The 15834-nt window shown below is 37.4% G+C and overlaps 2 protein-coding genes across 2 annotated transcripts; one reads left to right on the top strand and one right to left on the bottom strand.

Moving 5' to 3' along the window:
- Window positions 1–268: 268 nt before the first annotated feature.
- Window positions 269–1426, top strand: RHO25_002542 (uncharacterized protein; the record flags this gene model as incomplete). Its single annotated transcript, XM_023598113.1, has 4 exons — window positions 269–723; window positions 787–997; window positions 1080–1162; window positions 1318–1426. 4 exons carry the CDS (start codon window positions 269–271, stop codon window positions 1424–1426), a joined length of 858 nt encoding a protein of 285 aa, XP_023456286.1.
- An 804-nt stretch (window positions 1427–2230) lies between these two features.
- On the bottom strand, window positions 2231–2542 carry RHO25_002541 (uncharacterized protein; the record flags this gene model as incomplete). The annotated part of the gene is made up of 1 exon (XM_023598112.2): window positions 2231–2542. The coding sequence occupies one exon, from the start codon at window positions 2540–2542 to the stop codon at window positions 2231–2233; it is 312 nt and encodes a 103-aa protein (XP_023455536.2).
- Between the last annotated feature and the right edge of the window lie 13292 nt (window positions 2543–15834).

The following is a 15834-nucleotide window of genomic DNA, read 5'->3' as shown; positions in this document are numbered from 1 at the left end:
TCATAGTCCCTGCGGGAGGGCAGGTCCAGCTGTTAAGTCTGGGCCTGACCAGTTCCTAAGCTATCATCCGCATAGCTTCTAAGCGTCTCATTCGATCCCAACGAGAGCATCCACGTGCTGAATGCAGAAATTCATTGCTTAGGGCTTGCGATGCGTCGATATTGTGTGAGACCATGAGGTGGGATATATATGCGACCGGGACTCAAGGTCGACACCTTATGAGATAGACAAGACCATCTTCCAATACTGCCCATCTCAAACAGCGAGCATGGCTCCATTTTCGAACTGGATCGCACTACTTTCCACCCCCTTTCTGGTTCAGGATTTCGTGGTTCATGCATTGCCGAACCCTGAATCATTACTCGACCAACGGAGCTCGGGAGCGGCCCCTGCGCCTCGAGTCCTTCTTCCTAGAGGGCGAAACGCAATTGACGGTCTCACTTCGACCGACCTTGTCAAGCGAGAGCCCGCCGAGCCACCTGCGAGTAATGGCGTTCCAGGCAAACACTCAACAACGCATACAACGGGCAGGGAGCATCGCGTTGGTGGAAAGCCCCCCAGTCCGAATCAGCAGAAGGCGGTAGCAAAGGGTCGTCATCCTCCTCAAACGCGACTCACTGCTATCGAAGCAGCCAGAGGAGGTACGGTCATCAAATCAGGTAGCGACCAGGTCGGGTCTGCGAAACCAGCTGGAAAGGGATTGGGAGAAAGCAAAATAGGGCTGTAAGAATGCTATGATCGATCCAGTATGTTTCAGCACGCACTAACCATAATAACGAACCATAGGGGTGATCCTCCGCACCCTGCGCCCGCGGAGAATCCCTGCGCCAGATTTCCAATGGAGACGGACGTTGATTTCGTGGGAACTGTTTATTATAGCCTCATCAAAGGCGCCGTGCACCAGCTCAGTGAGCCTGAGTGCCCCCCGGGAAGCATAGGCCACACGTACTCCTTCTCCACTAGTTGGAGCGTCAGCGGCCAGATTGGCCCGGATATGGTAAGGCTGAACGATACGCGTTTCGTCGTGTCCTCTGCTTGCTTGTGAACATTGTTACTTGATGGCTGATCTCATGCGTTAGAAAGCCACACTCCCTGGTCTCACCCGCTTTAAGAAATATCTTGACAAATTAGGCATCAGAGCGGGCGTCGCGTATTCCTGGACGTAAGACTTCGCCGCCCAGCTTGCGTGTGATTGCGGAGAATGCTAACAGCTTTGGTGAAGCAATACACAGAGTACGACGTACACGGGATCGGAAACTGGTGGCCAGAGTCACCCATTTGTGTTGACGTACCGACCGCTGATATTGGTCGTAACAGGCGATATTCAGGTACTTTGCCCCGCACACCGTTGGAACTATTCCTTTTTGTGTTCTGCATACTATTCACTCGAGGAATGGAGAGTACTGCTTCCGCTAACGACGTTTGAAAGGTCACTAAATACGTCACTGCTTTCAAGGAGCGCACCGTTTGCTCGGTCGATCACCCAACACGCATAGATTTGCATTTGCCCACACACGCAAACGACGACTGTGCTAGTAAGAAGACTGCATGTGGCCCAGGTGGAGGTATGTGGACAGACACAAATGAAAGATTATCATGTCCGCAGAGAGAGAGAGAGAGAGAGACAGAGCGTCTTACTAATCAGAGATGTAGTGATTTGGGACCATTGCTTTTTCCTCGGTGCAGAGGCCAGATATTTATGCCCAGATCGCAAATTGGGTCCTCCACCAGAGCCAGGACGTCAGTGCCCAGCGAGCTGGTATTTTCCGCAGTTCATAGATGCCCAAGGGAGGATCAAGTCTTAAAGACGGTGGACTGTTCACGAACTCGCTGCGTAGCTCAACCTTGCAGGGAGTAATCGTGTCTGAGGTGCTGCATGGATTTAGGCGCTTGGCTTGCCATCCACTCGCCTACGCTTGCCCCACAGATCCTCGCTCCTTTCTGTAGTTTCTCTGTCAATCGACATATACGCTTAATTCCATTTCCCATGGTAGGCTGGTGTCTCAATTTCGTAATTCTGTATCACAAAAGTGGCGCGCGCACCGTACGCGTTGTACAGTATCACCTGCCGCTGCGCCACGTCCGGCCGGCCCCCAGCGCTCTTGCCTTCGAAGAAAAAGTTGGACGCAACCAGCAGAGAGATGCTGGTCGAGGGCGCGATGTATTGGCAAAGGTCGCGGCGGATGCGCTCGTCTACCTGTTCTGGACGTGCCCCGTAATATTTATTAGGCTACGCCACTTTCAAGCCTGGAGCGAACTTCTCCAGGTTGTTAAATTGTATTTTTCCCTCTGTTTCGAGTCGGTTGTCCTTCGCTCCTGTAATAATAGGAACCACGCTCGACATGACTTTTGCCTCCGATTTCGCCCTTCGATTCGTCTCTTGGAACTCTTCGAAGGCACCCTCCGAGAATGCCGATAGGGACAGTGACGAGCGCGTGCGTGGCAGCACATGACGAAGTTCGTCCAGTTTAGTCGGCTTTGGTGGCCGGGACCCATCTAGACCGCGATATCCGTCAGGGAAGACGCCACGATCGGCAAGCATCTGCTGAAACTGGGAGTTGTACGGACCAGTGGTGCCGGATATCTTCGTGCCTTCGCTGCTGGCAGACCGGAGTCTCGTGTGCGTTTGCCTTTTCGCGAACTTGATTTTCTCATATTGGCGGCAGGTTGAAGCTGAGCAGAGTACTGCAATCATCATCAATATAGAAGGATGCGAAGGTCTGTAGCATGCTCACGCCTCGAAGATGATTCAAGTTGGGCCCTCCGTTCTTCGCAAAGTGCGGGATTTTCATGGTATCTGACCTCAATAGCTGCGTCGACCTCTTCCCTACTGCTACCTCCGGCGCGCTCTTCTCCACAGCAGTGCGACGATCAAACTCTTTCAGCGCCGGTCGCGTCAGCGTAGTCTTCGACAACGCGTCCCAGACTCTGGCGGGTACTTGTGGAATCAGCCCTCCTCCGCTTCGCGCTCGGCTGCTCCTCGAGATCTTCGCGCGTGGGATGGGTTCGCTGGGGTTGGCGCTGAGTAGTCGTCGTCAGGCGGCATGGAGCTGACAGGGTCGCTCTCGCAGCGCAGCGGGTCGCATGTTGAATGCAGAGACAGAGCAGCCGCTGCGGAGGCGCGACGTATTTCGCTGGGCGCCTTCATTCGATCGGCGTTGGGTGAGCAACGCCGACTGCGCCAGAATGGCACCAACATCTAGGCAGCAGTACACGCTGTCCTGTGGTTAGCCGCGCGCTCTGCCCGGATCCATTTCAGATGGCGTCATGACGATCTCGCTGCAATGTCAGCTGCAGTCGTCGAACTCTTTTTCGCAGAGCACACGCATTCGTCCGAATATGAAGCTTCTAATTGAACCATCTGTTATTCATTCATTAATATTTCTTCCACCGATGTAGTTTCCATACGGGTCCATGCGGGAGCTACTATATATTCTCTAAAGAGAAAAACCGTAGCCGGAGCCTAAGTAAAAAGCTCCTCTACCTATTCGTCTTCTATACTAGAGAACTACTTAAATAGTAGGCTGCTTCTCTTGCAGCCTAGGTAGCGTTAGTCGTCGACGTCGCGCCCCTCTCTTATTCTTCGCCGGCTCCTCTTCCTCTATATATCCTACGCTAGACTAAACTATAGAAGAATATTCTATTCTATAAACTACGCTATTATAGCGTAGAGTCTCTTCTCTATCGAGAGTATTTCGAGATAATCTTACGTCTCTACCTTCTATATTATTTTATTACGATCTTATTTAAGTAGAGATAGAATAGTATAATATATTTCGCTATCTAGCGTACGAACCTATATAGGTACGCTAGGGACTTATAATCGGGTACCTTTCGGTAATAGAGAGAGTCGTTTAGCCCGATATATTCTATTTATAGAAGCGTTACGATCGTATTCCCTCTATATATACCCTCTTAGAGTAGAGTACTTATACTTAGTTTAAAGTAATATATATAACGTCGAACTAGCTATAGTATCTATCTCTTAATATCTTTACTATAATAGAGTAAAAAAGATATAAATAGGAGATATTCTATAGTATAAATAATATAATATAGGTTATAAGGCGTAGGAAGTAAGCTAGGTAAGCTTAGTATTATTTCTTACTACTAGTAATAATCTACTAAGCTTAAGTTAGATCTTATAGCCTATAAGATATAGTAGAAGTAAGTAATAAATTTTATAGCTCTATATAATCTAAGAGCTCTTAACTAAAAAAGTAAGATAATATATTAGCTAACTCGCCTAATAGACTTAGAGATAAAGTAAGTAACCTTATATATAGTCTAAAATATCGTTACTATACTTCTAGAAAATATATAGAAGTTAATAGTAGTAATAATAAAATAAGACTATAGAAACTATAAAGGTATTACTAATCGATTAGTAGTTATTCTTTAAGGATTCTAGATACTACTAGCCGATATAGAGTAGTAGGTATAATTATTAGTTTCTCTAAATAATATAGATCTATTAACTATACTTATTATAAATAGAAGTCTTAGTCTTAGTAGCTTATATAATAACTACTTATAGGTAGATCGTTTAAGGCCTACTTATAATAATATTACTAAGGATAATTATATAAGTATAAAATATTTTATTTATCCTTATATATACTACTAATAAGAATAGTTTTTATATAAAGAGAGTTAATATTATTACTCTAAATATAAAACTTAGTATAACTATAATCGCTCGAAAGCCTTACTATATATAGTCTATTCTACTATTATTATCTATTTATACTACTCTATAAACTCTAACTCTCGAATACTATATAGAGGTATTAAAAAGTAAAGTTACTAATATATAGGCCTAGGTACTACTTCTAGTATCTAAGACTAAGTCTACTTAAGTCTACTCTATAGTCTTAAGAATAAGCTAATATAGATCGTTAAGGAAATTATTAATAGTAGATATAAGTATAGTAAAACTTTCTATAAAATAAAATAGAAGCCGATATAGAAACTTATAGAAAGTTTATAAGAAATTATAGATAGAGCTATTACTAAATTTTACTTAATAAATACTAGTTAAGACTACTAAATTGTCCTTAATAAGCTTTAGTACTCTATTTATAAAATATATCTATACTTAATCTACGAGTTATAGAGAGCTTATATATTAGAATAAAGAGATAGAGCTATCTAATATATCTAGCTAGAGATTATTACCGAGCTTTCTAGAGATATTAAAGATATAATACTTTTATAATTCTACTTTAAAGTTATAGATTCGCGCCTATAAACCGATCTTACTAAACTTTCTTAGTATAAGATTACTTTACTTTATAAGCTAATACTAGTAAGCTATAAGTATAGAGATAAAGTAATAGTAAGCTTTAATTTTATATAGCTATACTTAGCTTCTAATAGTAGACTATAGAACTATATCTATTGCCTCTTATATTAATTATAGCTAGGTATTTACCTAGCTTATACTAGGCTATATAGTATTATACTAATATAATATATATATAGAAAACGTTATATATATATATATATAGAAGTTATTACTACGTAACCTATTACTATAAATAAGCTCTAGTTATCTCGATAATAGAATTTAGTATAGTAGAATAAGAGATAGTTAGCGCTCTATAGTAGATAGAAGAATAATAATACTAGATATATATAGTATAATATAGAAGAGATTATTAACTAATAGTAATATAGAGAATAGTAAGCTATACTTACTATATAGCTACTTACTATTTACTTATATATATCTAATTAATTCTCTCTAAATAATAGACTAACTAAAGTATATAGAACTATATAATATCTATTCTATAGTCTTTTCTTTACTTTCTTTATATAGCTTTCTATTTTCTTACTAAATCTAATAGTAATATTCTTCTACTTTTATATAATAATATTAGCTATATTAGAAGTTTCCTACTTAGACCTTTTAGTTCTTCCTACTTATAGTACTACTAGGATTACGAATATAGAATATTTAGTATTATATAACTAAATCGAAGTACTAATTACTACTATAGCTATATCTAGTAGCTCTTCTATATAGTTTTCTATAAATTATTTAAAATAAATAAAAAAAAAAGAATAATAGAAGAATATATTAGATATAGAGAGAGATACTATCGAGGTAATTAATCTATTATTATAATAATAACTAAAATTAAAATTAAAGTTCGCTACTATAGTATATAGAACTATAATAGAAAGTAGAAGCTAGTCTCTTTCTATATTATATCTATAGCTTAATAACGACCTATACTCGTAACCTACTACTAGTATAAATAAGTATACGATAGCTATTTCTAATATTAATAAAATTTATATAGCTCTAGATATACTAAATAGTTTAGATATACTTCTCTTTTTTCTTTTCTATAAAGTTCTATCCGAAGCGAAAGCTATATTTATAATTCTCTAGTAATAAACCTACGAACTACTAGACCTCTAATAGGTTCTAAACGAGATTTATATAGTAAAAAATATATAATTTAGAACCTACTAATACTCTCTTAATCTCCTTCTATCTATTTAATATAGATATAAATAGTAGTAATAGGAAGTACTATATCTCTAGTAGCTACTTACTACTAGCTATACTAGATATAGACTATAGAAATTACTATCTAGCTAGAAGATATTAAAAATAGAAAAGAGATATAGAAGCTATCTATCGAAGTAATTATATAGAAAGTATAATAGATATACTTATTTTATAGAGAAATTATAGTAGCTCGAAAGCTCCTAAGTAGAGATATCTAACTCTTTCTTATAAAAGAAAACGTAAATTATATAATTCTCTAAACGACCGAATAGGAAAAGAGTCTAGGAAAATCTAGTAAAAGAGTAGAGAAATATTACTAAGTTATAGTCTATTATATCTCCTATATAGCTATTAAGATAGAAGCTCTAAATATACTCTAAGCGATCGAAGAGTAGAACTAGACTCTATACTCTAGGATTAAGATCTCTAAAGCTAAATAGATTCGCTAGATATACCTAGTAGAAAAAGTATATTCCTTTCTTTTACTTATACTTTCTATAGTATAGAACGTAGACTATATTATCTAGAAGAGCCTTATAATTAGTTACTTACTCTATCTAGCTAAATACTATAGCTTAGAATACTAGATTATATAGTACTTTAAATATTACTAGTATAAATATATTATACTAAGCTACTACTAGGCTAAGATATATAGATACTATATAAGACTATACTTAATAGAGAAATATACTAACTAAGACTATCTCTATTATACTAACTATAAGAGGTTATATCTAGTATAGAATAGAGAATATATAGTCTAGAGCTAGATAAAAGTACGTATATAATAGCTCTAATAGATAGGCCTCTAGTATTACTATATACTAGAGTAGATACTAAGCCTAAGCCGAGCTAATAGCGACTAGTAAATAGTCGAAAACTAGAAACGAAAATATACTAGGCTAGAGCGTCTACTAGTAGCTTATAGACTAGGTACTACTAGCTAGAGTCGACGACTATCGACTATAATATTTATATAGTCCTAAATAGAGCTAATAGAAATTAATACTTAGAGCTAAGAAGACGATTAATATTATATAGTATAATATCTATAAAAGTAAGAACTAGGTTATATAGATACTAAATATAGTACTCCGACTAGACTACTACTATATAATTATAATCTAGGAACTATAGAGAAATCTATAAAAGTATATAATAATATACCTAGCGAATTATAAACTCGCCTATCTCTTAAATACTAAGACTCGCGCCTACTTCTATATAAGTAAGTACCTCGATATACTATAATAGAAAATTATAGAGTATAGTCTAGATCTTATTATACTTAGTATCTAACTAGAGAACTAGAAGCTCTATATTTATAACTACTATAGCTAGCTTCTATAGTCGTTAATAAGTTAAAGCTAAGAGGTCCTAGATCTACTTCTAGTAGCTCTAGTAGAACTAGATAAATATTTCTTAGTAGAAGACTTTAACTTCTACTACTTATACTAGAAAGGAAATATAGTTCTTATTTAGTATATTCTTGCTAATATACTTATCGATATTATAGAATAGATATAACTCTAGCTTACTCTTCTATCTAGAACTATAATATAGTAGAGTCGATAGAGTAAGAGTATACTAGACCTTATATTTACTATAGAGTAGATTATATAGAGAATTATATAATATTAAGTATATAAGAAGCTTAACTTAGACTTAGACTATATTCTAATTATTACTTCTATTCTTACTATAGTAACTATATAATAGAAGCTAGTAGTATAGTAATTATAGAAGAAAGTAGACTAGATTACTATCTAGTATAACCTAATAGAACGACTTATACTAGTCGATATTTATTTCTAGGAAAGAGAGATAAATAACTAGATCGACGAAAAAGTTAGAATACTCTAGAAGATAATTAATAATACTATCTAGATAATAGTCTCTCTAAGTAGACTATAGTAGTAGATTAAAGTAGAATAGATATAAGAGTATAGTAATAGAGTAGCTAAAGCTAGAAAAGTAAAATAATAGTAGAATATAAGTAAAAATAAGAACGACCTATAGAACTACTAAAGAGTAAAAAATATAAAGAAGAAATAAATTAGGAAGGATATAAAAATACTATAGTATAAAACTATAGCGAGACTAATAGTAGAGCTCGAGACTATATAGTAGCTAGCTAAGTAGGCTTAGATATCGGCGTATACTCTACCTATACTACTCTAATTCCTAATAATTATCGACTATAATAGAAGCTAGTATATATTAAATAAAGTAAAAGTAAGTATACTTATAGACTATTTCTTCCTACTTTCTTTTCCTACTAATCTAAGTAATATTACTAGCTATATATATCTACTAGAGCTCTATATATTATAGAAGATAATACCGAGCGATATAGTTATAGTATTAAAATACTTTCTATCTAATAAAGTACTTAGCTTAGATAGTATTCTAAATCGATTTCTCTACGAATATAGAAGTATTCTAGTCTAGCTACTTATAGTACTATTCTAGGAATACCTCTATAGAGTATATTACCTAATACTATTCCGATATATAAATACTATTATTCTATAGAAGCTAGAGAAGCTAATATATAATACGCCTAAAGTATACTAACCTATTATACTACTAAATATACTTAGAAAGGTTCTCGAAAGTATTATTATATAGTAAGTTACTATACTAACTAAAACCTATAGCCTTCTACTAGATATCTAGATAGATATATAGTAGAAGTAGTCGATAATAATAGTACTCGAGCTACTTATAGAATAGATATAAACTATCTATATAGCGGACTCTAAGCTTATAGTAATATTACTTAGTCTTAATATCTTAAGTATATTCGATAATATATTCTATAATAGGCTAATCTATAATCTCTAAATCGTAGGAATCTCTATTTAGGTTATATAGTACGTCTACTTATTTCTAAGTAACTATACTATATATCTTATACTTAGAGAATATCGAAGTATAATACGAGCGATATCTACTAGTATTCTATAAGGCTCTACTTTTTTACTAATTCTATTTCTATACTTTATATCTATACTTCTTCTAGAACTTAATAATTAATATACTAGTATAGTAGAGTTTATAAATAATACGAATATTTTTACTTTTAGCTAATCTATAGAGGAAAACTACTATAAGCTAGAAAGAGTATATAAGATCTATATATAGTAGGCCTATAGATATAGAGCTATATTTATACCTAATAAGTATTAACTTATATACTTCTATCTAAAGCTAAGATAGTTTAATATATAAGCTATAATCTATATCTCGAGCTTCTAGAGTAGCTTATAGCCGATAATAAAGATCCTAGAAGTCTATCTTAACTCTAAACTAAAATAGAAACTATATATTCGAAAGATAATAGAAAGAGCAATAGTATAGATAGTAGTAGTAACTCGACTTATATATAGTATATAGAGTATAGCGTTCTCGAAAGCGTAATAGATATATACTATAGTTATCTAGCTAATAATAGTATATAGAAGCTCTATCTAGTATAACTAAGTAGACCTCTAGATTAGCTAGAATAAGAATATCTATTCTCTTTAAGTAGCTTAGAATTAATATTTTTAAGTAATTATAGAAGTATACTAGACTATAGCGACTATAGAACTAGAGTATAAAATAGAGATAGAGCTACTAGATATCTTCCTTAAATAAACTATATAAGAATATAGTAAGAAAATAAATAGATAGATAATTCTTATACGCTAGTCTACCTCTTTTAACTAGAGTAAGTAGTACGCTTATAAGAGTAGAATATAGCAATATATTAAGCGCCCCTAGACTTCCTGTCTAGAGATATTAAGAATAATTCTTGCCTTCTTCGTTTATATGCGTTCTGCGTGCTTTTATCCTGCGCTAAGTATAAGCGGTACTAGCCGTTATACCTTAACGCCTAACAAGCTACGCCTCTTAAGCTATATACCCCTAGCTTTTATAACTATCTCCTCTCTCTAATAGAGCTACCTTAGCTCGTAGAGGAGACTATATATTTCCGTCGTCTTAGTATAGTATCTAGTACGTTCGTACTGCTTCTTACGTACGTAAATATTAAGTCGAGCCTTAGTTCGTAGCTAGTTACTATATAGCGACCCTCTATAGCAACGGGCTTATTAATAGTACGTGCTATCGGCGCTCGCGCTATAACGCGCCGGCGTACTATAAATTCGTCGTATGCTCTTCGTATATTTTCTCTATTAACTATCTATATTTAGCAAGCTTTTCGCATCCGACTTATACTATATACTTAACTATCTAGCACTACTCTCGTACGCGACCTGCAAGTAATATACCTCTAAGAAGAGCTGCTGCCGCTCCTGCTACTCTAGCCGCTAACTGTCTCTCTCGTATAGTAGACGACCTACTAAAGGCAGAGGACGATAACTGCTAGCGCTACCTCCTATACCTTGCAGACTATAAGTCGCGCGGTTCGTATACGTATCGTATGCTTCGAGTCTACTAACTTCTTATACTTAGCCGTCGAACCGCGCTATAATAGCGATATAAAGCTCGGCTAGTAGCTAAACTATATTCGCTATAGCAGGTCTAACTATAAGTATATCTGTATTACCTATCTCGACCTTATAAAGCAGGCGTAGCGCGCGCGCTACTACCGCTGCCTACTGCGTGCGAGTACGCGCGCTATACGCCTCTAGTAGCTCCGCCGACGCCTCGATAATATAGGCGAGGCTATCGCCGCTACCTTTAAGCGCCTATAGAGCAACTCGGGTAAGTCCGCCGGTATCTTCTCTATATCGAAGAAGGCTAGCGAGGCGCTAGCTACTAGTATGCCCTCCGCTAACGAGCTTATAGCGATAAGTATAGGCTTTGCTATCTAGCGCGGTATATTCGAGCTAGAGTACGAGGTATGTCTTATATTCTACTAGTCGCTTGCTCCTCTCGTATAGTGCTAATTCGTATAATAGAAGCTCCGCTTACTTAGCGCCTCTAGCGAGGCTCTAGACTTCGCCGTCGCCTCCGCCTACTCCGGCTAGTTTACTTAGAACGAAGGAGAGCTCTCTAAGCTTAAGGTAGATAATAAGAAGAAGAGTAAGGAGGAGGATAATAATATAGACTTAGGCGTAGGCGGCGAGTAGCCTACGGGCCTTACGCTCTTCTTCTACTAGGCCCTTATAGTACTCTTACGTTTCGCCGGCCCTAGGCTATATACTTCTATTACGCGTAGTATACGCTATACCTACGGGTACTATAAATAAATACTTTCTCTCCTCTCGTAACGTCTTAGTTTTCTAAATTCTCGTATCTTAGCAGTTCTCGTGTCTTAGCGATACTTAGCGTTTAGAATTCTTAGAATTCTCCTCTATTCTACTAACTACTAGTATTACTATTTCTTCTATAGTTTCGCCTTATATACGGGCTACTTAGTTTCGCGTTGCGCCTCGAATACGTTAAGTACCTTATAATCTCCGATATATTCTACCGGCTCCTAGGTATCGTATTCCTCCGGCTACTCGCGCTATCGAACTAGATACTTCTTTACGCCTTTCTCTATATAGCTTTCTAGTATCCTCTCGACTTTCTATTCGCCTTGCTTATCTATAAGTAGTAGGCTAGTATCCTGCGTATCGCCGCCTCGCTAGAGTTCTAAGAGGGATATATAGAAGATATTATAAATCCGCGAGCTAGTTAGTAGAGCTAGGCGGTACGCCTGCTTTCCGACTACGTTAATAACCTTAAATAGTCTAGCGAATTTGTCCGCTAGCTTCTTCGATAGTACCTTTAACTAAAGGTTCTTTATAGATAATAGGACTAAGTCGCTAACCTTAAATTCTATCGGCTAGTACTTCTAATTAAAGTACTTAGCCTAAGATTCGCTTGCTTATTACTAGCGCTTAGTTAGCTCTTCGTAGTTCCGCTTTAACCTTTCTATAGTATTCTTCGCTACTAGTACCTCTCCTCGAAGAAGCGCGTCCTAAGCTTCGCCTACGTCCCTCTTATATATTTCTATAGAAAGGTCTAGATTAAACCTATATACTACTCGAAACGGCGATATCTTAAGCGTAGTATTCGCGCTATTATTATACGCAAATTCCGCTAATAATAGGATAGACGCCTAGTCGTCCTATCGCTCGCCGTAATAGATACGTAGGTACTGCTTAAGCGTCTAGTTTGCGCGCTCGGTTTAACCGTTAGTCTACGAGTAGAATATAGTACTTAGCCTACGTTTTATATACGTCTCGTAGTAGAAGTCTAACTAGAACTAGCTAGTAAAGACTAAGCCTCTATCGCTTATAATACTAGCTAGTACGCTATATAGTCGTATTATCTCGTTAATTAGGATATCTATAAGCTCTACGCTAGTATAGCGCTTTATCGTTCGGACGAAAGTTACTATCTTCGAGTAACGATCTACGATTATAAGGATTGCGTTAAAGATATAGCCGTTCTACTTGCTAGGTAGAAGATCCGTAATAAAGTCTATAGATAAATTCTTCTAAGGATAGTTAGGTAGCGGGAGCGTAGCTATCTCGCTATAGAGGCGATAGCGCCTCGCCTTTGCCTTCTAATAGCTACTATACTACTCGACGTACTGCCTTACGTCGTTACTAACCTCCGGCTACTAGTACTTCCGCTTAACTAACTCTACCGTCTTGTCCTTACTAAAATAGCCTACTAGGATATCGTCGTAGTATATACGGATTACTTACGTCCGCAATACTAGGTCGTTCGGTAGGTATAGGGCCTCTTTACGGTATATATAGCCGTCCTTAATAGTATATTTCTCGCTCGCTACGCCTTCGTATTCGGCCTGCTTATATAGTGCTTTTGCTTTCGGATCGAGCTATACTAATATAGCGGTATACCTAAAAATTATATCCGAGACGTTAGTATACGGCTATTCTTACGTAGTAATAGCGCTAGCGACTCGTAAGGGTAGAGCAAAGCTAAACGGACGAACCGAATAGTTAGCCGCTGCTATAATATACCTACTATCGGGCAGCGCTACTCTACCGCTCTTAGCCGCCGCTATAACTACCTTTAGGGTGTCTAACTAAGCCTAGTAAGTAGCTTTTATATAGGTAATAACTAGGCTGCTTATAGGTATAGTGCTCTATACCTAGAGTTTCTACTATAGTAATAGCAGGAGGTTGCTTATCTCCTTCGCCTCTCGTACGTAGTCGCTACGTCTAGATAGCGTATCGGCTAGGTTAAGCTTGCTAGCTCGATAGCTAATAGTAAAATTAAAAGAGGCGAGGAATGTCGCTTACCTTGCTTATCTACCTATTAACTACTTAACGCCTATAAATCCCTTAAAGTTAGCGTAATTAATAAGTATCTTAACCTTATACGTAGCGCCTTCGAGGTATAGTCGCTACGCCTTAAATACCTTAACTACTACGAGTAGTTCCTTATCGTAAACCTCGTAGTTATATTTAGCGTTAATTATCTTCCGTAAGAAGAAGGCAATTAGATACTATTCTGCTTCGAATAGTTAGTTTAGGATACCGGCTACTACGAAATCGGAAGCGTCGGTTTCGACTCGTAGGCGTAGCGTAGAGTTAAAGTGCCTTAGTAGTAGTATAGTCTAAAATCGATTCTTTAGCTTATAGAACGCCTACTCCTTAGCTGCTTCCTACTTAATTAGCCCTAGCTTCTTTCTATCCTTTATACTCTTTAATAGCGCTATTAAAGGTACTATAACTCTCGAATATCCGAAGATAAATCGACAGTAGAAGTTCGCGAATCTAAGGAAGGATTAAACCTCTATTAGTATAGTTAGAGTTAGCTACGAGGCGATTGCGGCTACTCTACTTAGATCTATCGCAACGCTACTAGTAGTTACTACGAATCTAAGGAAGTCGACCTTTTTCTAGAAGAACTTATACTTAGAACGCTATACATAGAGTCTAAACTTACGGAGCCTCTTAAGTATAGTATACGCGTCTCGTACGTGTTCCTCGCGTATCCTACTATAGATTAGGATGTCGTCTAGGTATACTATATAGCTTATATCGACTAGCCCTACTAGCGTACGGTTAATATATACTTAGAACGTCGCTAGTACGTTCGTTAAGCCGAAGGGTATTACCTTATACTAGAAATAGCCGTAGCGCGTATAGAACGCAGTCTTCTAGCGGTTACTTAGCTTAATCCGAATACAGTAGTACGTATCGGCTAAGTCTAAGGACGTAAACTATACGGCTCCTATAAGCCTATCTAGCGTCTTACTAATTAGAGGTAGTAGATACCGGTTCTTAATAGTAATCTCGTTTAGCTTATAGTAGTCGATATATAACTATAGCTTGCTATTCTTCTTTAGTACGAATAGGATAGGCGTACCCGCCTCGCTATTAGAACGCTCGATCTAATCGTACTCGAGTCCTATCTTTAGATACTTCTTAAGCTCGTCTAATTCTCGCCCCGACTAGTAATATAGTAGACAGAATAGTAGTATAGTTCTAGGCCGCAGGTTAATCGTATACTCTACGCTATTAACTAGCTTGCTTCTTATTTCCTCTATCGGATTAAGAATATCGTTAAAATAATAGAACTCCTTAGAGATAGGCTTAACCTTACTACCTATCTTACTTAGGCTTACTATAAACACTACTAGTACCTTCTAAAGATCCTTAAAGAACTTATAGGCTTCTCGGACTTCGAACTTGCTAAAACGATCGTTACTATATAGCTATTTATCTATAGCGCTACTAGCTAGTACGCGCTAAGTACGGCGCTATAGACAGCCTAAGATTACGTTAGGAGTTAGTATATTATATATATAGAAGATGCTACCTATAGATCGCTCCTTACTACTAGAGTCTACGATCCGTATACGTATATAGTACGCACCGTAATAGTGCTCTAATTTATCTATAAAGGTAGTAACCGGCGGTAGGGCCGCATTCGGCCTTATTAGCAGGTTATACTATAGTATAAAGGCCCTTAATATTATATTAATATCTATAGTATCGTCGAGAAGGAAAGCGGCCGGCTTACTATCTAACTACGTTTCGACTTCTCCTTCTATACGTATCGCTAGTACGCTCTAAACTAGTAGAGAGTTATCGCTATCTAGTTTAGCGCCGGTAACTCGCGCGTTATCTCCGGCGCCTTAGCTTTTTTCGCTCTCCGCTCCTTTCCTATAGTTACCCTACGAATAGCCGGCTTATTACTATCTTTCTTAGAGTTTAGGCAGTTAGGACTAATATAGCTAACCTCGTTATATACGAAGCACGTAGGTTGCTAACCCTTGCTCTTGCCTCTGCCTCTACGTTTACTCTTCGGCTTGCTGCTATAAGTATCGCGTTAGCCGCTAGTCGAACCGGAGGCTCCTTTATAAGGAGCGTTGCTATCGGTAC

Source organism: Cercospora beticola, chromosome 2 (genome assembly GCF_033473495.1).
Source record: "Cercospora beticola chromosome 2, complete sequence".
Classification (NCBI taxonomy): domain Eukaryota; kingdom Fungi; phylum Ascomycota; class Dothideomycetes; order Mycosphaerellales; family Mycosphaerellaceae; genus Cercospora; species Cercospora beticola.
The sequence above is the reverse complement of the archived record's forward strand: the minus strand, read 5'-3'. Positions and strand labels throughout refer to the sequence as shown.